Consider the following 23,388-nt stretch of genomic DNA (forward strand, 5'->3'; position numbering starts at 1 on the left):
TGTCTACCTGGCTGCGCTTCTCCAACAGCGCACTCGCAGGCAGCCCCGCCCCCTCGCTCAGTCGCTTAGTGCCTGAGCTCGGATCATACCAATATTAGGTGGGATTTGCGCACAGTCGTAAATTCCCACAGTGCACTATGTGCTTTGAATATTGTGTGTAGTTTTTGTTTTATACAGTTGTCAGCCAGGCATCTAACTATGAAAAAATTACACTCCAAAAGACCCCGGGCTTCTGAAAAAATAACCCGGGCTTAAGCCCAGTAAGCCACCCCCCGCTCCGCCACTGGTCTGCAACTGTGTTGGTTACTGGAGCCTGAGCATTGCTGTTAAGTGCTGCCTCCTCATGCCATATGCTTTTCCCGGTGGGGCTGTTCTTATATTGTTCTCCTACCACAGAGAGTACATCTTAGATTTTTCAGTGGAGAATATCTGGTTTATTCTTCACTTCTATTCTTTTGGTATACCTCTTCAAGTAGCTAGCCAAGGTTTTGAGTCTTTCCTTGTCACTTTCTAAGAACTCAAGTACAGACAGCTTTTTGTACTTCTTAGGCACTCCTTTCTTCATCACACCTTTCTATACTTCCAATAGTTGGCTAACTTGCCTTGACTTTGGCCTATAGTCTCCTCCAGTGGGGGTCCTGCTCCTTGTGGCTTTTGTTCATCTTACGGCTCAATTCTCGTCTGTGTTTCCTAGTTTTCCTCAACACCTGGCACAGACCTTGTTATACTGAGCAATGTCCAAGCCAGACATCTGACATCAGTTATATATCTCTCGCTCATACTGTAGTCTGAGGTAGGCGGGGGCAGGCCTAGGCTTGAGCCCTTACCAGATGCATCACTTATTTGGTATTCATACGAAGTACTACTATTTTGATTTGCTGCAATGAAATTTCCGCAAATTTTACATTTCAAGAAGGATCAGCCAGATGGCTCCCGGCCTCAGTCGGGTGATGGGTCTATGTGGCAGGGTGTGGACTACGATGCCGGTTAAGGGGAGGCGGGCGCACCTGAGCGGCATCCGCAATCACGCCTCGCCGGCTTTAAAATCTGTATTGGGTCCAAAGATTGTATTGTTGTTGGTGTGTATGTGTGGCTGCAAGCTGCAAAGCTGCAGCCAGTGTTGAAACAGATACTGAAAAGTATAAATGTTTTTACATCTAGTTTTTAGCATCACTCTGAGACAGTATGTTTCTAATTTTAGAGATATTGCACAAATGTAAGAAACCAGTACTACAGCCTATATGTATTTAATATGCACATTAAAGGACATATCCTGGTCAAAAACGGCTCAAAGATTCCTCAGTGTTACTGGAGTTCAAGATAATACCATCCAGAGTAAGCATCTTGTTAGATACCATATTTCTGAGATTTTTAGGGCCACGTACAATATATTTATTTCTAATAGAGATCATCCAGATCTGTATATCTTTTTTTCTATATTTTATATTTATATTTTACCACTGGAGTGGGTATGATGACCCGCACCCGAACACTCCGGGTCAGGGATGAGTTCCTGGCCCAAGTGGAGGAGTTCAAGTATCTCGGGGTTCTTGTTCACGATTGATGGGAGAAGGGAGCTGGAGATTGACAGACGGATTGGTGCTGCGGCCACAGTGATGCGGACGCTGCACCGGTCCGTCGTGGTGAATGAAAAGCGTAAAAGTTGAGCGTAAAAAAAGTGAAGCTCTCAATTTACCGGTCGATCTACATCCCTATCCTCACCTATGGTCACAAGCTGTGGGTAGTGACGGAAAGAACGAGATCGCGGATACAAGCGGCAGGAAATGAGCTTCCTCCGAATGGTGGCTGGTCTCTCCCTTAGAGATAGGGTGAGAAGTTCAGCCATCCGGGAAGGACTCAGAGTAGAGCCGCTGCTCCTCCACATTGAAAGGAGCCAGTTGAGGTGGTTCGGGCATCTGACAAGGATGCCTCCTGGGTGAGGTGTTCCGGGCAGGTCCCACAGGGAGGAGGCCCCAGGGCAGAACCAGGACACACTGGAGAGATTATATCTCTCGGCTGGCCTGGGAACGCCTTGGTGTTCCCTCGGACAAGCTAAAGGAGGTGGCTGGGGAGAGGGAAGTCTGGGCTTCTCTGCTTAGGCTGATGCCCCTGCGACCCGGCCCCGGATTAAGCGGAAGAAGATTGATGGATTTTTTATTTCCTATATTGTTTCTTTTTGCTTTTTTGTGATGAGAGATAAAATAATTTCATTCTCATCACATAAAAAGAAAAGAGAAATCAAATGTATTCAGGAGTTGGAAGAAATCATCAAATCATTAGAAAAAGCGTATGTGTCCTCCCTGGAACAGGAAATGCTGAACAAAATTTATAAAACAAAACTAGAGTTAAATGAGATTATTTAAAAAAACAACTAAAGTCTTAGTACAAAGACTGCACTTGCAAAATCTTTAACATGGTAACGAACCCAGTCGATTTCTAGATAACAAGTTAAAAAAATAAAGAAAAAAGTCGTAACTGGGAACACAGTATATGACCCTGAAAGAATAAACAACACTTTCAGGGACTTCTCTTTCACATACGCCATAGATAAACCACTTCAATTTGATGTCTTATATGAATGTTATTTATTTTAACTATGATAATAATAACAACTGTACTGCATTAAAACATTCACAGCAGGTGGGCTATCCAATCTTTAAATGATGACGTTACTATGTTACTACGTTACTACTCTGCATTTATACCATCATGTGGTGGCCTTGCTGGATCCGCTGTCCACCCGCCGTGTGATCCTCCAGGATCCCCCCACCTAAGGGAAATACACCGCTCTCAAGGCACTGCTGCAGTGCTACTCCCACTCCAATGCAGAGCAGGCCGAGAAACTCCTCTTTCTCTTCGGTCTGGGTGATGGTACCGCTCTTGAGCTCATGGAGAGCATGCTGTCCTTGCTAGGAACGGATGACAGCAGAGCTGGCCTCACCAACTCCCTGCTGCTGGCCGCAAACGATTACCGCTCACTCGCAGAAGAAGTGGATTGCATTCTCTTGGCTACTAGGAACTTCAGCATCCTGGCAACAGTTCCTGACTCACTGACGGCATCTCCTGCACCCCCACCGATTCTCCGGGGGGGGGTGCACCATCTCCTCGATGGTGGCTGGGCCAGAGGTTGGTCTGTGCCTCACCTCTGGTGCCAGTACCCACATCTCAATTTTAAATCGCATGCAGACATTGAGGGTTGTTTGGAGGGGCTCGGGTGGTCTGTGTGTGCCTGTTTGTCTATGTGTCAGGTCTGGTTTTAGGCTCCACCTCTGTCAGAACATCTCAGTTCTGTGGGGGCCTATTTCCACCCACCACACTTTCTGCCAGTGGCTGGTGCCCCCACCTGCCAGTGCATTGGTGGTTCTTTGTGAGCGAGGCTGGGTGCTCGGGTGTGTAGTAGCTCACTCTCAGCAGCTGCTTGGTGGGGCCTGGCCTCTCTGGCTCTGTTGGGCCTCCGCTGGGGGTTTGGGGCCCTCAGGTCTCTGTTCTTGGGACCCTGTCTGCTCCGGTAGATCCTGCTCACTGCTGAGGCCCCCTGTGGCTTCTACACCGTGGCCACAGAGGAACCCTCATCCAGGGCTCTCCTCAGCTCTTTTCTAGGCAGGTGTCATGATTGCCCCTATGGTGGTCCTCCTGGGGCTCTCATGCTCTGGGGGGCCTCTGACTGTGCGGAGTCCAGGTCTCCTCCATGACTGAGTCATGTCTTGGGTGGCAGGGCAGTAGCAGTGTACAAAGGTGTACGAACAGGTATTTCAAATGCACACTATCTTGGTTGGCTGGTGCCTTTAAACATGTATCATTAATACTGTGTGCTGCTCAGTAACATTTAATATTTATTATTTACTGCTACTTGATGTTTTTTGCTTGTTCTTTTTTCAGTGGGTGGTGAAGAAGATTTTCAGTGTTTTTTCTCTCTCTCCTATCTCTCTTCTCTATTTTCTCTTAACTTTCCCAACTTCTTTTTTTCCATGCCCCAGTCTTGTCTGTTCTGATTCTAATGACTGAAATAAAAAAAAATCTAATAAAAATCTAAAAAAAATATGACTATCATGTGGACCAGTATAGCAAAAGCCGTAATGGTCTAGAGCTTTATGTCTTAAAGACATTCCTGCAGTTTAACTGGTGTGTGTTATCTGGCTTCATGGATCGATGAAGTTGGGTGTCATCTGCATAGCAGTGGAAATGTATGCTATGCCTTCTGATAATCCTGCCTAAGGGTAGCATCTCATGATCCAGTGTGTTTTGGCATTCTGGTGTATTCACTCTCACTCTAAATCTCACATGCCTGCACTCCTGATCGCCACAACGTACCTCCGCTCTGGACGAGGAAAGAAAAAGGTTGGACATTCTATTCTACTAGTTCCATCACTCAGTCACTGACATGGAGATCCACCCCTCCCTTTAGTCTTGCTTCTTCCTGTAGACCTCCTATACTTACCATAGCAATCTTACTCACCTTCAACCTAAGCTCTGTGAATAACACGTCTTCTCCTGCTGTTCAAGTGCCTCCTGTTCCTGCAAAGTTCTCTCTCCATCATGCTTTTCAATTAATTTTTTTTTCAATTCAATTTTATTTATATAGCACCAAATCACAACAACAGTTGCTTCAAGGTGCTTTATATTGTACAGTAGATCATACAATAATAGATTCAGAGAAAACCCAACAATCATGCTTTGACCTTAGCGATTCCTGTATTAAATAAAGTTTTGTCTAAAATTGAATAGCTGTCAAGGTTACGGGTGCAGGACTCAAATGCAGGACTCACTCTGGTTGAAAGTCAAAAAGGTAGTTTATTTACACAAGTGAAATATATACATATATAGAATGCTGGCGGGAAAATGGGGTCCAGGGCAGCCAGGAAAAGGTCCAGGGTAGGGAAGGTCCAAACTCCTCTTCACACAGCCAGTGAATCACTATTATCCGCAATCCAATCCAGTCCAAGCTCACTCACACTCACGCTCATCCACTCAGTATCCACAAGCAAGGGAAACAGGCCAGGGTCCAGGGAAGTCATTCCACAAGGAGAGAAGCTGACGTTAACAAGGAGCACTAGGAAAACACGAGGAAATCACTAGGCGAGCTGTGTTACACTGACGGAGGCTTGCACAATGATCCAGCAAAGAGTCAGACTCCACTGAGGCCTTAAGTACTGCAGGAGTACTCATCGGCGATGGATGGCAGGTGAGTAGAGCTGCACAGGTGAGTACTGAGGCGGGGACCAAAGCCAGAGTCCGCCCTGGCGATGAGGAGCGAAGGAAAAACAACAACAAACAACACTGAAGAAACCTGGGACCATGACAAAAGCTGTATATTGATTCTACTTTTGGGTCCAACATTTGCACACTAACCACTGACCTTGACAGTATAATGTAAACATGGTCCAAGCATAAAACTTTGTGGAACTCCATAATTAACCTTAGTTTGTGAAAAAGACTTTTTAGGTTTGTCAGCATCACTCTGGGACAGAATGTTTCTAATTGTACAGATGTTGTGCAAATGAAAGAATTGGCCAATAATTACCTGAGACAAATGGATCCAATGATGGCTGTTAAATACAGGGAGTGCAGAATTATTAGGCAAGTTGTATTTTTGAGGAATAATTTTATTATTGAACAACAACCATGTTCTCAATGAACCCAAAAAACTCATTAATATCAAAGCTGAATGTTTTTGGAAGTAGTTTTTAGTTTGTTTTTAGTTTTAGCTATTTTAGGGGGATATCTGTGTGTGCAGGTGACTATTACTGTGCATAATTATTAGGCAACTTAACAAAAAACAAATATATACCCATTTCAATTATTTATTTTTACCAGTGAAACCAATATAACATCTCCACATTCACAAATATACATTTCTGACATTCAAAAACAAAACAAAAACAAATCAGCGACCAATATAGCCACCTTTCTTTGCAAGGACACTCAAAAGCCTGCCATCCATGGATTCTGTCAGTGTTTTGATCTGTTCACCATCAACATTGCGTGCAGCAGCAACCACAGCCTCCCAGACACTGTTCAGAGAGGTGTACTGTTTTCCCTCCTTGTAAATCTCACATTTGATGATGGCCCACAGGTTCTCAATGGGGTTCAGATCAGGTGAACAAGGAGGCCATGTCATTAGTTTTTCTTCTTTTATACCCTTTCTTGCCAGCCACGCTGTGGAGTACTTGGACGCGTGTGATGGAGCATTGTCCTGCATGGAAATCATGTTTTTCTTGAAGGATGCAGACTTCTTCCTGTACCACTGCTTGAAGAAGGTGTCTTCCAGAAACTGGCAGTAGGACTGGGAGTTGAGCTTGACTCCATCCTCAACCCGAAAAGGCCCCACAAGCTCATCTTTGATGATACCAGCCCAAACCAGTACTCCACCTCCACCTTGCTGGCGTCTGAGTCGGAGTGGAGCTCTCTGCCCTTTACCAATCCAGCCACGGGCCCATCCATCTGGCCCATCAAGACTCACTCTCATTTCATCAGTCCATAAAACCTTAGAAAAATCAGTCTTGAGATATTTCTTGGCCCAGTCTTGACGTTTCAGCTTGTGTGTCTTGTTCAGTGGTGGTCGTCTTTCAGCCTTTCTTACCTTGGCCATGTCTCTGAGTATTGCACAGCTTGTGCTTTTGGGCACTCCAGTGATGTTGCAGCTCTGAAATATGGCCAAACTGGTGGCAAGTGGCATCTTGGCAGCTGCACACTTGACTTTTCTCAGTTCATGGGCAGTTATTTGGCGCCTTGGTTTTTCCACACGCTTCTTGCGACCCTGTTGACTATTTTGAATGAAACGCTTGATTGTTCGATGATCACGCTTCAGAAGCTTTGCAATTTTGAGACTGCTGCATCCCTCTGCAAGATATCTCACTATTTTTGACTTTTCTGAGCCTGTCAAGTCCTTCTTTTGACCCATTTTGCCAAAGGAAAGGACGTTGCCTAATAATTATGCACACCTGATATAGGGTGTTGATGTCATTAGACCACACCCCTTCTCATTACAGAGATGCACATCACCTAATATGCTTAATTGGTAGTAGGCTTTCGAGCCTATACAGCTTGGAGTAAGACAACATGCATGAAGAGGATGATGTGGACAAAATACTCATTTGCCTAATAATTCTGCACTCCCTGTAATGGTTTAAGTACTGCTAGCCTAGTCCCAGCCAAGTCCTGTGGCATGTAGCCGATTAATAGAGATAGTTTGATCATATATAAAAGTGAAGCATTAATTATGGTAGGATTTCTTTGAGAAGTCTTGAGGTGGGGTGTAAAAGACACTTTGATGGTTTGGAGGAAGTAATTACTGAAATTAACTCAAAAAGATCAATGAGCACACACAGTTGATTTTCATTTATTATGCTTTTTCGTTTAGCAGCAGGACAAAAAATTACTTTGACAAGAAACCCTTCTTCATATAACGTAGTCTTCAGTTCAGCTATTCTCTTTAGAATATAATACACTTTAAAATAAATATCATAAAATACTATTTTATTATTATTATTTTTACAATTCTCCTGAGATTGAAATCAAGTTTAGAAACAAACTAAAGAAAGGAAGGTTTCAACTTGTTCTCAGGACTCAGGACCAGAGATGCAGAGGTAAATAAGAAATGTATTGTATTTACTTATTTATTTTTGTTGTGGGTGGTGGGGGTTCTTTCATAGGACGTTAGAGCTGTGTGTCCTAGCAGATTAGGTTTTGTACACACAAATATTTAAATGCAAATCTTTAAAAAAAAATGTATGGAACCACTGAGAACCCAGATTTCGAAAGTTTTTGTGACTGACAGAGAAAAAAAATGCTGTAATAATGAAGTAAAATGCAACAAGGTACAATGGCTAAATTTAGTAAGTAAGGAAAAAATGAAAGCATCAGACATGATATAGAAACTGTACCCTTGCTTACATTAATTCATGAAACAGAAATTTCATATTTTAGCTACATTATATCCTTTTCTGTGGGTTTTCTTCAAGACATTATCTCGTTGCATTCTGTTTTTTCTTTTCTTTTTTTTTCTGTTTTTTTTTTACAAGGATCTCTTATTAGGAATAGGAAACACCAGCCATGCTATCACTCCACTTCATATAATCATATAAACGTTTTAGATATAAAAATCTGGGCTTTTCTGTAGAATATGTTGTTAAAATTGGGGAATAATTTTGATATAAACCAGGTTAGCTTTCAGTTTTCAGCTTTGATTCAGTGGGATCCACATTCAGCTGACATGAACAGCAACAGAATTACAGTCATTTTTAACTACATTTTTTCTTCATCCGTTTTATCAATATTAATAACACTGTAATCACCCATTTATTTGCTTAAATCTGTAGAGTTGGTGAAATAAAGTATTTTATTAATACGGAAAATGTCCGAAATACTTCCTTACTGCACAGGAAAACTGGGTGCACACATCTACAGATGGTATAGTAGGAAGTTATCTTAAAATAACAATTTCACGACTAAAACTCCCAAGAAACTTTTGAGAAGATTCTTTCATTTGTGTCTCTATCAGAGGAATCAGCTGCTCTCTAAGGGAAGGTAGCACTTTGTGAAAGTTTACATACCTTTAAGGGTAGAATTTACAGCTTTAAAGTTGGTTAATTGGTTGATTGCAATGCCCATTTTTAAAAGATGTTCGTTGGTCTGTTTTTTCATTGCAGAATTGGACCCCAGAATGCTCTTTGATAGACCCTCTGTTTTTAAGGCATGTTCAATTGAGGAAAAAATACCTCTAGGATAGGTATTTATGAGTGACCCTTATAAGTTGCTGTGGGTGGGTAAACTAAACTCTGGAAATAATTACAAACTATGTCCCTCTATTGTTCTTGCTGTTTTGGCCTCCTAGAGCCTTTCACAAAGAGTGTTCTTAATAATTTATATTGTTTTGGTGCACCTCATCTCACAATGAAAAGAACCTGCAAGTCGATCCTAGAAGTACGTTCCTGGAAACAGGCTGGTTGAAGCATGAATATCCAGCGTGAATTTGAAACAGCAGCTTTTTGGGAGGGCTAACTATCTTGCAAAATCAAACACGGCTTCAGCCAATATTAAATATGCAGAAAATCTTAAGGAAGATTTTGTTCCTTGGAACATTCCCAGAGTTCAGGTACTAAGGCGGTGAGCAAAACGATGTTATTACTGATATAAACACCCACCAAATCTATAAAAATGTAATTAAAGTCACAAATTTAAGCAACTACAAACTCTGAAACCTGCTGGAGTACAGAGAAGAACAGTTTTGGACAATCGCCTTTTGTCATGAAATCAGTGTCACATTTGGATCACATGATTATGAGCGAGAAAACAGCATTCATGGTGACAAATGTCTGATATGCTATGAATAAAGGGAGTGAAAAATAAGCTAATAAGTTAACCTTTACAGATTTGGACACTGAAATAGTCTCTAAATTCTTTCTTTCTTAAACTATGAATTTTGATTGTTAGGTTTTATTTTTTGGTGGATGTGTTTTTAATGAAACACTAGTCAAATGTGTTTGGACGAACAATGTGAATTTATGGAAGAAACATGTTTAAATACGATGCCTTACTGTATTATTTTGTTTGCAATTGGTCTGCCCCCCCCCCCCCCCCCCCCAAAAAAAAAATAACCCCAACAAAAACCAACAAAAACAAAAACAAAAGCTACTGGTTTCATCAAAAGCGGTGCCTGAAACAATTAGGCAACGCAATTTTTTTAGGCAATGCAGGAGTAAAAAGTGCACCTGTTTGAGACTATTTCCTGTGGTGGAAATACACCAAACACATACTTGGTTCCTTGGTATTTATACTTTGAGGGAATTAGCTGATATTAAGAAAAATATAGATGTAACTAGATTTACTTTTTACTATTAAATCTTATTGAACATGAGTCTGCACTGTTTCACTGCTGTCACTTGTCTAGTCTAGTAATCTCACATCCTGAGTTCTGGCTGAAAAATAATACTGATGACTAATGATGGAATAATTATCCATCATTATAACAAAACAAGTGACTAGTAATTCGAGGATATGAAAGTTAAGTTTCCCCTCAGAGTAACCTCAGACCAGCAAGCTAAGAGAGACATGGAGCATGTCAGGACCAGGTATCAAGGGGCCACTATGGGGCTTTAAAGGGGTTAGGAGTCCCCCACACACACTTTCTTTCTTTCTTTCTTCCTTGACGTTCAAGTTCATAGTCATGGTTTGTGTTGGAGTGTTCAAGGAGAGAGTTTTCCTTTTTTGTTTTTCCTGGATCACAAATGAAAACGCAAATAACATTTTTGTGACTGGATGTTTAAAAAATGACTCTGTCAGGTATGCTAAGTGTAAAAGGGGTATTTAGGGAAATTTAATCATGTGTGACAAAATCCTATTTAAATTCAAAGATTTTGTGCAAAAATGTACTTCCTGTCTGTTGTTGTGGTCGTAGACACAACAACAGGTCATAGAAGGGATTGTTTACTGATCAGTAGGTAAGTGGCTCAATCCTTGGCTCCTCCAGTAATTTAATCAAAGTATCCTTGACCAAGAAACTGAACTCCTCATGTTACTCCTGATGCATCCATTGGAGTGTGACTGTGTGTAAATGTTAAACAAAGTGCTGCATGAATGTGTGTGTAATTTGGTGAATGAGACTTGTAGCAGAAAGCATTTTGAGTGCTCAACCAGCTCAGGCGCACTCTCACTACTGGTAATGCGCTATTTCCTTGAGTTAAGTGAGCAAGACAGAATAAACATTTTCCGCTCTTCCATCACACGGGCACAGATTTTGTACCAGGAAGCTGTCAGGTTAAAGACAATTTAAATAGATCTGCATACACAAATTCAGCTCTTTTACATTTTACACGTACTAACAACATGCATCAGTGTGTTGTTTCACCTGGCATTACTGCCTACTTCTCTTCAGTTAACCAAAGTTCAACCCAGTACATAAGTAAACAACATGATTGGCTATCATGTGTGCCAATCAAAAGAATTCTGTTGTTAAAGATTTAATGGGACACTAACAAATGTTATAATTAAAAGTTGTTGGGTTTTTTCCATGGCTATCCCTCCTCAGACTGCAAAAACAATTATAGATAATATTGATTATTTTGTGAATATGTCACAGTGATGCCATCAGAAGGAGGGATAATCTCATTTTAGACTTTTGCCTTATTATTTATTTATTTAGTCATTGATTTATTTTGCCTCTTTGTTGGGATATTTAACGAAGAATTTGCGAGCAGAAGTGAGTCCAGATTCAGGAATAGTTGGAATGATTTTTGGATGGACAGCATTGTGCGTTGCAACATATCTTCACAAATACACATCAAATTGAAATAAGAAAAACTGAGAGAAATCATCTTGATGTAATCTAAAAATGATTAGAAACTTATGCAGATCCAGGAAATCCTCTGGATAACATAACTCAGTTTAGGCATGTTGTGGGTGGAGGTATGCAGACGCATTGATCTTTTAAGTCACTGGGTTTTGTGAAAAAGTTGTGCTATTTAGCAATTTTACGCAAAATGAAACTGCTCTTAATCACATGACACTAGGCCAACTGTTACAGGGGAATCTGTAGCCATTATATGCCAGGATATGATTGTAATAGAAAAATACTACATAAATTAAATTTGAATGTGATCCAGTTGTTGTTGTTTTTAGCCTTCAGTTAAAGATGGCAAAGTCTTCTTGTTAAATTTGTTAGAACACCTGTAACTTTGAATAAAATCATGTCTGAAATGCCTGGCTTTAGTTTTACAACTTTATCATCTGTTGTTATGATTTCTCTGGTGGGGGTGGGGGAGGGGGATTTTGGAAGACATCTATGATGATTTCTACAAATCATAAGTAATTCCTCCCCATATCACATCATTAAATCATGTAGAATTACAAGAAACAACACACAGGACATGATGTCAGTTAAAAACTTTGATCATAGTCAGAAACACATAAAGAACATAGTCATAGTCACAGTTTTAAGGATTCAGGGAGCTTCATTGCTGCTTGTGAGAGAAATCATATGATTGAGTTATATATTTTTTTAAATAATAATTTAAGGTTACAAAAGAACCCTCAAATTATTTAACTTCTTCAGTAAATGAGCCAATTAGTTAATATTGGTAAGGAAATTATTTAAAGACATTTACTCTTAAGCATCTGTAATTTGAGAACAGAAGGAGCAAAAACCATGATAAAAATGTATTTTAGTTACTTTCCAGTCTCACTTACTGATAAACTGGTGCATTAATTTGGATGAAAAAAGTGCACAAATTCTAAACACATGCATATGGCTGATTTATGAAAAACCTTCCCCTTACCACCTACAGGGCTTCTTAAGTCTAAGGACCAAAGTGTAGCTTATTTTACATGTGGCTTGGCTGAAATGTAATTGTTGACTATGCATTTTGGTGTGCTGGGGCTTCAGAGTCAGTGTTCAGGTTTTTACATCTGTGGGGGAGACTGTGCGCCGGCTGGGTCATGTAGCTTTCTGACGTGTTTCTTCAGGTCAAAGTTCCTGCAGAAGCCCTTGCCACAGGTTGGGCAGGTGAAGGGTTTCTTATCGTTGTGGGTGTGCATGTGGAAGGTGAGGTTGTACACCTGATGAAATGCCTTGCTGCAGATGGAGCACTTGAACTGCTTCTCGCCACTGTGTGTCAGCTTGTGGTTTTTGTAGTTTCCTGTGTTGAGGCAAAAGGGTGAAACTTAACAAGACATCAAGACATGGAATCTCCTTACAATTCCAAAGAATTTCCAAGAGTATATTTGCTCAGTGGTATCAGCATCACATAATCTGACTGTGAGGAAGTGAAATGGGACCAAAACAACAACAAAAAAAAAAAACACAAAAAACAAGCAATTATACTTTACAGTACAAAAGTTATTAAATTGGTAATTGATGGTTAAAATGGTTTTACTTTTTAAACTAATTAACATTACATTTAGGTTAAAATGAAATAATAATTAATAATGTTCATATATTGATTCATAATTTGTTTTTAATGATCCTCTACAGAAATTGGATCGATGGTTATGGTAAAAATTGCAACTTATTACATAAACTAATTGCATAAGTAAAAATAAATTATAACATACTGATGTAAATCAGTCACTCGTACACATATTTTAAGAATTTGTGCACTTTGTTCAATTATTAGTAAATATTATTATTGATGTTATTATTAGTATTTCAATTTTTATCACCGGCAGAAGGGAATAACTACTAACATTTTATCAATTATCAGGATACCTTTTATCAGTGATGAATACATTACTGTATGAGTCCATAGCATGTGGGAAAAAAGCCCAGCAAATATTTTTCCTTATAATATTTATTTTTAATTTATTTATTTATGTTGCTTATTTTGTTTTGTTTTGTTGTTCTGAGAATTAGAAATCATGCCACATATATGTGTTTTTCGTTTGTGAAAAATACAGTTTTACTCACATTAACAACTAAAATAAGGATCACATGTTCACATTTGAGAAGCAAAATCCATCCAGTATTTGGCATTATTGCTGAAACCCTACTGAATTCTGTGATATTTAAAATAACCAAAAAAGAAACATATGTTTTCCTCCTGTTAATATGAACCAGAGGAGTGTTTTCAGAGCAATTCATCACCACAATCACCGGCATTACCTTAATATTAAATAAAACCTGAAATAAAATACAAGTATTACCGCATTTCTAACAACATAAAAAAAGGAAAATGTACACTTAAAAAATGACTTTTTGCTCTCAGTGAACACAAAGCAACACTGAAAATAATAAAATACTGAACTGTAAAAAAAAATCAAAGGTTTCTTTATTTAAAGAATTAATCACTGGCTGGTATAAACTAAATGTATACAAATTAAGTAAATTTTATTTGACCATATTCCATTTAACATTTTACACAGTACCTATGTAACAACATTTTATTTAAATGAAAATCTAATTTACATGTACTCAAATTACTTAAAGCATTTAGTCGTAAAAGTTTTCTGTGTGTTTCATGAGGCGATGTATTGGATGTATTAGAGCTGATGTATTAGTAGATGTAAAGCAGTAGCAATACAACAGTTTGAAGGGAATACATCAGTACAGCACAGTAAAACTGTAAGCATGTAGACAAATATAATGTCACAACTAAGAATGTGCGTTTCTATAGAAGATTTTTCACCACTTCATAACAGCTCAGGATGAATCCAGGGAGCGATTCCTCTTCAGATTTAACTGTTTGTTTTAGCCGTCATAGCAGACTAACCTTTTCTAAAATTACAAGTCCGGCTAATTTCAAGAAAGTAAACTTTGGTAATTGTTATGAATACATAAATACAACACAATCATCAACTACCACTCTAATGGGCTTTGGGCGACTGCTATGTGTCTGGCAGAGATGCCCCACATGGTTTGAAGGTTTGAAATAGCACCAAATATTTGGCCTTACAACATGTAACAGCTCTGCTACAGGCAGTTACAATGAAACATTTATGTTTCCATAACATATTTTAACAAAACAAACAAACAAAAAAGAAGAAAACAAAATAGTGCTGCTGGACAAGCATCTGTATTATTTTTGTGTCTGTTAAACTCGCATGTCTTGAATATGCTGAATTATGTTCGATTTACATTAATATATAATAATTATATATAATAAACAGTGTGGAGTCTGTAGCGAACTGTCTTCACGGGAACTTTAAACGGATTTAGCCTCAGACCGGCTGTATTTGTCCATCGCACCCACTTCTGTTACATATCATCACCTTTTGTTTTTGTTGTTTTTTCCCTCTTTATGCCAATGAATTTATCGTGTTTTCGCTCTGTGTTGTTTGACCTGTAAGTTCAGTCCAGCTGTATAGTGAGGATGTGGCTCTTCTCTCGGGATCTTTTGCTTTTTAGGATTTAACACCGCTCTAAAATGTAACGGATTCTTGGAATAAAATTTCTAATCAAGATGTTTTGGTTGATATATTAAATCTAATCCTTGAAAAAGGAGAAAAAACAAATAAGAAAATACTGATCCATTTTCTTTTTTTTTTTTACCGTCTCACCTTTTTGGTGAAATCCCTTCCCACAGAACTCGCACACGAATGGTTTGTATCCTGCATGGATGCGTGTGTGCGTGTTGAGGGTTGAACTCCTGTTAAAGGCTTTTCCGCACTGGTTACACTTGTGAGGCTTTTCCTGTAAAAAAAATTACAGGGGGGAAATAAGTAACTCGGTGGAAAATGTGCCATAAATAAAAAATAGCACCAAAAAATACAAAATAATCTTGCAGAGATGCACAAGGACCTTATACTTTCACAGATAATGTATATAATGTGTAGAATCAAATTCATTAATATAACAGCGCATAAAGATGAATACTTTTTATGCTTAATTTATATTTTAAGCGAAACAAACATAATTAGCGCGTAATTAATTTCCTCTGTGAAAGTGACACCTCACAGGGGTAAATAAAACAGAAATCGATTTTTGAGTCTAAACCTGCAATCCGAACGCCACGCTGAAGCCACGCCCACCAAACGCATATTAAATCATATCAATCATCATGACTGAAAACAATCGAACTGGTAGTTACTTAAATAAATTAATGATCGTACTTCAGTGTGATTAAATCTCTGCGTACGATTCAGAGGTGAAACATATTAAAGAAAAATAAATCAATAAACAGAATAATAAAGAGTGACCGACTTTATCGCGACCTTTGGTTGACATTTAAACGGTAAATAAAACAGAGAATATAACATTTTAAAACTTACAGAGATCAGCGAAATGATAATCAAACATAACATTTAAAACCATCATTAAAAAACAAAACAAAAAACGTTAAAAAAAAAAAAAACCCCGAGATGAATGACTGAACTCATCCTACCTGAGTGTGGATGATTTTGTGCCGGCACAGCGTGCTGGCCTGTCGGAATCCCTTCCCGCAAACTTTGCACACGAATGGTCGAGCGCCTGTGTGTACGGGCATGTGGCGGGTCAGGTTGTAGTGCGCGTTAAAGACCTGAACAGGAGGGGGGGGGGGGGAAACCCGAGACAAAACAAATAAATAAACAAAAAGCAACACCTTGTCAACAAGAAAAATATAATCATTATTATTTTAATAATAATAATAAAATAATAAAATGTCAGCCGACTACATTGCTCAGTTAAAGGTTAATTATGTGGAAAAAAAGAAGAAGAATGGGTGCCTGTAATTATTAGATTAAGTCTAATTATGTGTAATCTGTTGGGGGGTAATTTATTGGACTTGGAATACACGGAATGGGTTCATTGTAACACAATAACAAATCTCTAAAGATGCGCAGCATGAGCCAAAATTTAAATTCCTAAACAACCCACCAAGTAGGCATTACGGTAATTTGGTCCTTTTAAAATGAGTTTTAGAGAAATTATAAATGTTAAATTCGATAAATTCCATCTGTTATTTCAAATAACCACAGCAAACCTCCGTTTTTTCCTTCCATTCCGGGACTCCGTTTATTAATTTTGCGAACTAAATGCCGGGTCTGCACACTCTAAAAATTCTATTCGACACATGTATGCATTTTTATTTTAATGCATACATATGTCGAATACTTTTTTAGTCAGAGTTATTTTTTTTAAGGTTGTTTAGATCGTATAGAGTGACCGAGTGTATCGGACACTATATTATTTATCTAACCCTAAACACATCCATTAAACAAAACTTAACCTTATGTAAAAGGATCGAGTATTTGTAAGTTAAACACTAATAACTAATCAAATCCAACATTTAACTTACACTAGATTACTTGTTTAAAATATCTTCAAAACCTCCGAATTTTTTCATAAAAAAAAAAAAAGAGGGTGAGAGATAACTAACATCAATTCTGAAAATAAATCCATTTTCAGTTTCCTTCTGTGGATAAAGAGTAAATAAATTCAATAATCCGCGCTGATGCTCACCTTACCGCAGACCTCACAGGTAAAAACTTTGGGCTTGCTACCGGGACAGGAGCCGCTGAGCCTGGCGCTTGCCGCTGCAGCTGTCGCGGAGCCCTTGAAAATCTTGTCACTCAGGATCTGGTCCCTCTGCTTTATGTAGTGAATCTGGTTCGGAGATAGATCCTTGAAGGCCTGCACGCCGGAACCCGCGTACCGCTCCGCGGCCTGTTGCATGCCGGTCTTGCTCTTTTCTGCCATGAAGGCTTTATGTCGGGCAGTGAACAGGTACGAGGCCATAGGGTGCAGGTTCACCAGGCCAGCCGGCGGTGGACACGCTCCGGAATCCCCGCTGCAATTCAGGTAGCAAACAGTGCCCATCGTGGGAAAAGAGGACTGGTTTACCACCCTGGGTCTGAAGAGTTTGTATTGCCCGGTGGTTTGGCTGACAGCAGTGTCTTCTTGTTGATTTTTATAGTTTAGCCCAAACCCCAAAAATTCTGCGGGAGCCGGGAGAGAAGACGCGTCTAAGTGGCCCGGATCCAGCCCTGTGATACTGAGCCGGTGTCCCGGCTCATAGCCGAGCGGTACCAGCGGGATCATGCAATGCAGCGAGGACGGATATGCTTCGGGTTTCCCCACTGGAGCGGACTGAAACCAGTTGGGGAGCGGTATTGACTTGGGCTCGGGTGTCCTGGCCATAATCCGGTCGATGGAGAAAGCGAGAGGCTTGCTGCTGCCGCCGGAGGTGAGCATTTCTGAGCCCGCAGGTTGGCTCCCTGAAGCCGTGGGGGAGCCAAGGATCCCTGCTGGGCGGCGGAGAGGACCGTCCATCACCTCCGCATCAACCGGGTTGCGACAACAACAACTAAAGCTGCTGGAAAGAAGATGAGATCGGCGCTGCTCCTCACCGGCACGCAGAAAAGGACATCATCCGCCAGGGATCCCCCAACCCCACCCCCACCAAAACACAGACCCTGCTTTCCTGGTTGTTGACAACAATCAGGGCGCCCGAGGCTCGTTCGATATCGATGGGGCAAGAGCCGAGACCTTGCCGATCGTTACCGTCCAAGAAGGAGAGTGGAAAAGTAGATAATTTGCTCAATTCTCCTCTGTCGATTCTCTGCGTTTGTCGCCGCTGGAAGAGGAGGAGGAAAGTGTTCTTTACTTGGCAGGACTCCTGCTCAACTGAAAGGTACTTGGTGAATCCTAGGTCCCCTTGTGGTTTTACGTGACATCTTTTTTTTTTTAATCGTGATGAGCCAGACGCGCAGCGGCTGCAGGGTCAGGAACTGTCAGTGTTTTAGATCAGATTTGGACACGTCTTTGGCTCTCAAAACCCAGCCCTTTTACGCACGGTTCAAAGAAGACAGGGACATGTCATGTAGTTGAATTCAAAACAGAAAACAGATCGAGATATTGAGCAGAAAATGGATTTGATGTCATTGATGTCAGTCTGGATGGGTTTAGAAATCAACAACTTTAACTCAAAGCGCCCTTTTTTTTCTTTTACGCACCAGATTTTTAAATCTTAAAAAGCGGTTTGGAAAAAAGCGACTACTCGAGACAAAGAGATGGACAGAAATCTGCAGTGAAAATGCTCACTCTCCCCTATCGAGTCTTATCCTTTTTTCCAGTCACACGAATACAAGCAACTCTTTTATCCACAAAGCACAGAGCCGGTGGGCTGAAGCGCAAATTCCACAAGATGAATGAATGAAACCAATGGCGCACGAACCCACAACAATAGCTCCATCCTGTCAGTGATGGAGGCAGAGAGTGAATGGGCAGGTTCGGAGTGGACTGAGCTGAATTTGTCCTTCAAGGGTTTGAACAAAAGATGAAGAGAAATAAAAGTGACCGTCGAGGGCCCAGGGAGCGACAGCAGAAATTAGAGTGAACACAGTCACATCAGAAAAGAAAAGGTTAACAAGGTATTTGTGTTAGTTGACTATTAGTATAGTACACGCATTTCTTTTTCTTCTTCAGTGTCTCTCAGTTGGCTTAATGTAATAATGTTTTGTTTTGAAGTCAAACTGTTTTAAATAATGAGGGAATTAGATGGAAGTTGAATGTTTGTGTGTTCTTGGACGATGGTTTTTAATGAGTCAGGGGTCACAGAGGCTCAACAAATCAAGTATTCGTTTACACGTAATAAAAGTGTGATAAAATAAATTATGCGCCCATTATTAAAGCAAGAGACATTGCAGTGTTAACGTGAGGCCACGTCTCTCCTCACTTATCTACTAAAGCCTTACAGCACCAGTTTTAATCTGTCCAGCCGAGTTTCGTTGCTTTTATGCCATAGAAGTATTAGACAACTTATCATTTTTAATTGAAGTTATAATAATAATAGTAGTAGTAGTACTATAAGCGTATAATGTTGGGTGTGCGTCACCCCCCCCCCCCACACACACACACACACTAAATATTCTAAAAATATTTACACACACACACACACACACACACACACACACACACACACACACACACACACACACACACACACACACACAGTTATACTTACATTAATTACTAAGATCTTCATATCTGAGCGTCAGGCCACGTCTCTTGTTATATACTGAAAGATCACAGCGGCAGTTTTACTCTATTTAGCCAAGTTTTCCTTTTTGCTTCTTTTTGCTAGAAACACCGCAAGACTTATTAATTATATTATAAGTCACGTTCTGAGAGTTATTATCATTTTTATTCCTATTTTTATTATCGTTTTCATTAAGCAACACGTTAAATCACTTCAAAATATTGTGATGTCTGTCAGCTAATTACATTTACGTCTAAATAATTAGCCATACTATTAATAGCAATATTAATAACAATTATTATAAATTGTTGTTGTTTCATTGATTTTTTTTGCCCATAAAGGCTTCTTATGCCAGAGCCTCTAATAAACCACTGTCGTGTTAGCGCCGCATAGACGCTGCTTCTGTGTAAACTGACTTTTCACCACTTCATATTTTGAACTGAACTAATAAACAATACTTTTATAAATAATTATGAGTGTCATCATAAGGAGTAGGTTATTCTGCCAACCTACCCTGGATTTTCGCGGTGTTATTTTTTTCCCCTGTTAATTCAGTTCTTACATTTTGTTCATGAAATATTAATTTCTCTTAACTTTATTTCATACTGCGCAAATAAATGTATTTTTTAAAATAATAACTTTAGAACTTTAGAAGTAGAACTCCAAACCTGTTCTACTTGTTTTATTTTATTCTCCTCAAACAGTTACAGGAGAAAGTATTTGTCTTTACCAATCTCTGAACAGAATGCCAATAAAATGAAAGTCAAAGTCTTGCTGATTTAATGGTACTTCTTTTGATTAATCGGTGACAGATTTATTTTGAAAATATTTTACGATTTTTTTTTAATTTAATACAGTTCAAATGAGAACATAATATAAACAAGACCATGAATTTTGCTAAGAATTATCAGGATATTAGTGACCTGGAGAATGTGTGTCCTATCGTCTGCTTGTCTTATTGATTTTTATGTGAGCGATAAATGTTTTGTGAGTTTTTAGTTGTTAGGCATTACTGAGGATTTTATTACAAAAAAGAAATTAATCCTTAGATTTTTAAAAAAACCCTTTCTGGTCTGTCTGGAAATGACTCAGATCTCCACCATGCTTGTTGCGTTAGTTACCTATTGAATAAAGATGCTACATATCCAACACTGTTTCTCAGATTTTAGATGATTTTCCCTGAAACTGAAAACAAACATTAAATTACACAAACACACACATACCTAACCATAACCTAATTGCAGCCCTGACACTAAAACCACATTTTGAGTCTCAAAAACGCCTTCAAACTTGTGGGGACCGGGATTTTGGTCCCCACGAGGGCTGTTTGTCCCCACAAGTATAGTAAATACCAAGTAGCCTCCCCCTGCTTTGTTGACAGCGCTAAAAACCCTTGGCCTTCGCTCAGCAAGCTTCATGATGTAGTCAGCTAAAATGGTTTCATTTCACAGGTGTGACTTGTCAGCGTTTATTTGTGGAATTTCTTGGCTTCTCAGTTGTGTTGTGTAAAAGTCAGGATGGTCCACAGCTGACAGCCCCATTTAACAACTGTTAGAATTTAGCTGAATGGTTCTTCCCATAATATAAGTAAAGAGAAATGAAAATCCAACATTACTTTAAGAACTGAAGATCAGTCAAAATTGCTGCAACTTTGAATGTGTCCCCAAGTGCAGTTGCAAAAACCATCAAGCGCTACAACGAAACTGGCTCATATGAGGACCGCCCCAGGAAAGGAAGGCCAAGAGTCACCTCTGCTGCTGAGGATAAATTCACCAGACTCAGAAATCGCAAGTCAACAGCACCTCAGATTAGAGCCCGGATAAATGCCACACAGAGTTCCAGGAGCAGACTCATCTCTACATCAACTGTTCAGAGGAGACTGCACGAATCAGGCCTTTATGGTCAAATAGCTGCTAAGAAACCACTACTAAGGAAAAGCAACAAGCAGAAGAGATTTGTTTGGGCCATTAGACCAGTGGAAATCTGTGCTTTGGTCTGATGAGTCCAAATTTGAGATCTTTGGTTCCCCGCCGTGTCTTTGCAAGAAAGGGTGCACGGATGGTCTTTATATGCATGGTCCCACAGTGAAGCGTGGACTTTCTAAAAGTACCATGGGAGGAAGAGCCTTCAGCTGTCAGGCTCCTTTCCTGTGTTCAAAGTTGGTACCATAAAATTTTTATGCAAATTGGAGATAGTCAAGCAGAAAATATTAAAAAAATTATTAGTTTTCTCAGTATTATATTTAACTGTCTTTGTTAGTTTTGGTACATTTAGAAGTAGACTCATGTGGTTAGAGATTTTCAGTTTCGTGCTACCCTTTTCTTCCCTTGTATCTTGTTGAATCACATTAGTTTCTGTGTTATTTTGCTAGTTGTTTTCTTTTTGCGTCTTGTAGTTTTACTTTCTTTGTTTCATCATCTGTGATTAGTTTTAGCTGTTCATGTTTCTGAGGCGTTTCCACTCCCAGTGTGTGTGTGTGTGTGTGTGTCCACAGTTATCCATGGGTTTCTGTAGATGGATTATTTTAGCTTTCCATCGTCTTATTCTACTCATGACTTACTTTAGTCATTTACATTCCAAGAGGTAAACTAAAGTTCAGAGGACATATGACCTTGTAATTAATCAACAGGGCAAAGCTTGTAATAGACACACTGGTTCATTGTGTGGATGTTACACTTTGCCTCTTTTATGTGCGAAATGCACACATGCAGAAGTTGCACACCAGGAGGGGGAGATAATATATTTGAGCAAAAATGTTGCTGACCAGGAAAGGTATGAAGTACATTCCAGGCTCCTTCTTAGGTAAGATTAAGCTAGATGGCAAATGAATTTACATGTAAATGTATTAGTAATGTCTCTCTAAATGCTTGTTTTCATTTTGGCTTGAAATAAAACATTGCCCACTGATGGAACTCAGCTTACTCTAACTTCTGCATGCACGTCCATTTCACACTCACGTGAGACAAAGCATGACATCCACAGCTTGTCTTTTACATGCTTTGCTGTGATGTTGGGTTAAATTTAAAAACATTAAAAATAAAGATGAGCTGATTTGAAAAGGCTGGTAACAAAAATGATTTGCCTTTGAAGAATGAAAATATAACTCAATTTATTTCCCCAAGTGAAATACACCCTTCCCTCCTATAACAAATGTATCCAAAAGGCTTTAAACAACAGCCTAACTGGTGTTCCCCTGTCATCATCACAGTAAGTGATGCTAAACAAACCAGAATTCCACATGGATTTTAGCTGTTGCAGCCAAACACTCCAAGCTATTAATTGATTTATACTCAGTTTATCAGTCGTTAAGGCTACCATCAAGCGAGTAATAAGATGCCTTTTCAAAACAGAAGGTAACATTTGCCAGATATATACTGTCAGAATGTTTTGTCAGACTTCACCTTTACCAAGAACCAAAGGTTTTCAGTTTGTGTACAAGCTCTGCATTCAGTGCTGTGTGAAGATGTGTCTGGTTCCTCTTGAACGTCTCCAAAAATTTCACAAGATGAGCTATTCCATATTCCACACTCCACATTTGGAAGTCAACAGATGCATCAGGGGAGGCTGGGGCTCTCTGGCTGTCATGGAGTATTTGTTCCCTTTCACTTGTGGCTTTCATGACTCGTAGTTTGTCTGCATAGTCCAGAAATTTCACTATCACAACCCCAGGTGGCAGGAGACCATATCTCAACTTTAGCTCCACTACCAATTCTGCATGCTGATATAATCACCAAGTCCTCATGGAGCCACTTTTTGAAGAAAGTACACCAATCAGCACCTTGCCCTTCCTCCCAGAGAGAGAGCCCAACCAAATATTTGAACAGCAACTCCAGTTCTCCAAGTCATCCATTTTACATTGTAGTATATTTTATGGCAGTAGTTTAGTTTCTCAAAAACATTGATTTCACTTTTCTTAGTTCTGGTCATTTTGGTCACTATACCCAATAAGCACAAAGTGAACAAAATCATTGAAAATCTTGCAAATTTATTACAATTAAAA

At 39.5% G+C, this 23,388-nt stretch overlaps 1 protein-coding gene across 1 annotated transcript; it reads right to left on the bottom strand.

Moving 5' to 3' along the window:
• Positions 1 to 9,602: 9,602 nt before the first annotated feature.
• Positions 9,603 to 17,791, bottom strand: fezf1 (FEZ family zinc finger 1). The gene is made up of 4 exons (XM_086302438.1): positions 16,871 to 17,791; positions 15,813 to 15,947; positions 14,989 to 15,121; positions 9,603 to 12,632 (listed from the first exon to the last, which is right to left on the bottom strand). Exons 1-4 carry the CDS (start codon positions 17,678 to 17,680, stop codon positions 12,397 to 12,399), a joined length of 1,314 nt encoding a protein of 437 aa, XP_086158564.1. The 5' UTR covers positions 17,681 to 17,791; the 3' UTR covers positions 9,603 to 12,396.
• Between the last annotated feature and the right edge of the window lie 5,597 nt (positions 17,792 to 23,388).

Source organism: Aulonocara sp. 'chitande type north' Nkhata Bay, linkage group LG7 (genome assembly GCF_057382095.1).
Source record: "Aulonocara sp. 'chitande type north' Nkhata Bay isolate Kocher_YH1m ecotype deep benthic linkage group LG7, A_spYH_male_GT1.1, whole genome shotgun sequence".
Taxonomy (NCBI): domain Eukaryota; kingdom Metazoa; phylum Chordata; class Actinopteri; order Cichliformes; family Cichlidae; genus Aulonocara; species Aulonocara sp. 'chitande type north' Nkhata Bay.

Coding starts and splice junctions, on each gene's coding strand:
- fezf1 (XM_086302438.1), bottom strand. CDS start 17,680: ATGGACGGTCCTCTCCGCCGCCCAGCAGGGATCCTTGGCTCCCCCACG. Junction 15,948..16,870: donor CCTGTGAGGTCTGCGGTAAG/GTGAGCATCAGC, acceptor CCTCCTGTTCAG/GTCTTTAACGCGCACTACAA. Junction 15,122..15,812: donor ACAAAATCATCCACACTCAG/GTAGGATGAGTT, acceptor TTTTTTTTACAG/GAAAAGCCTCACAAGTGTAA.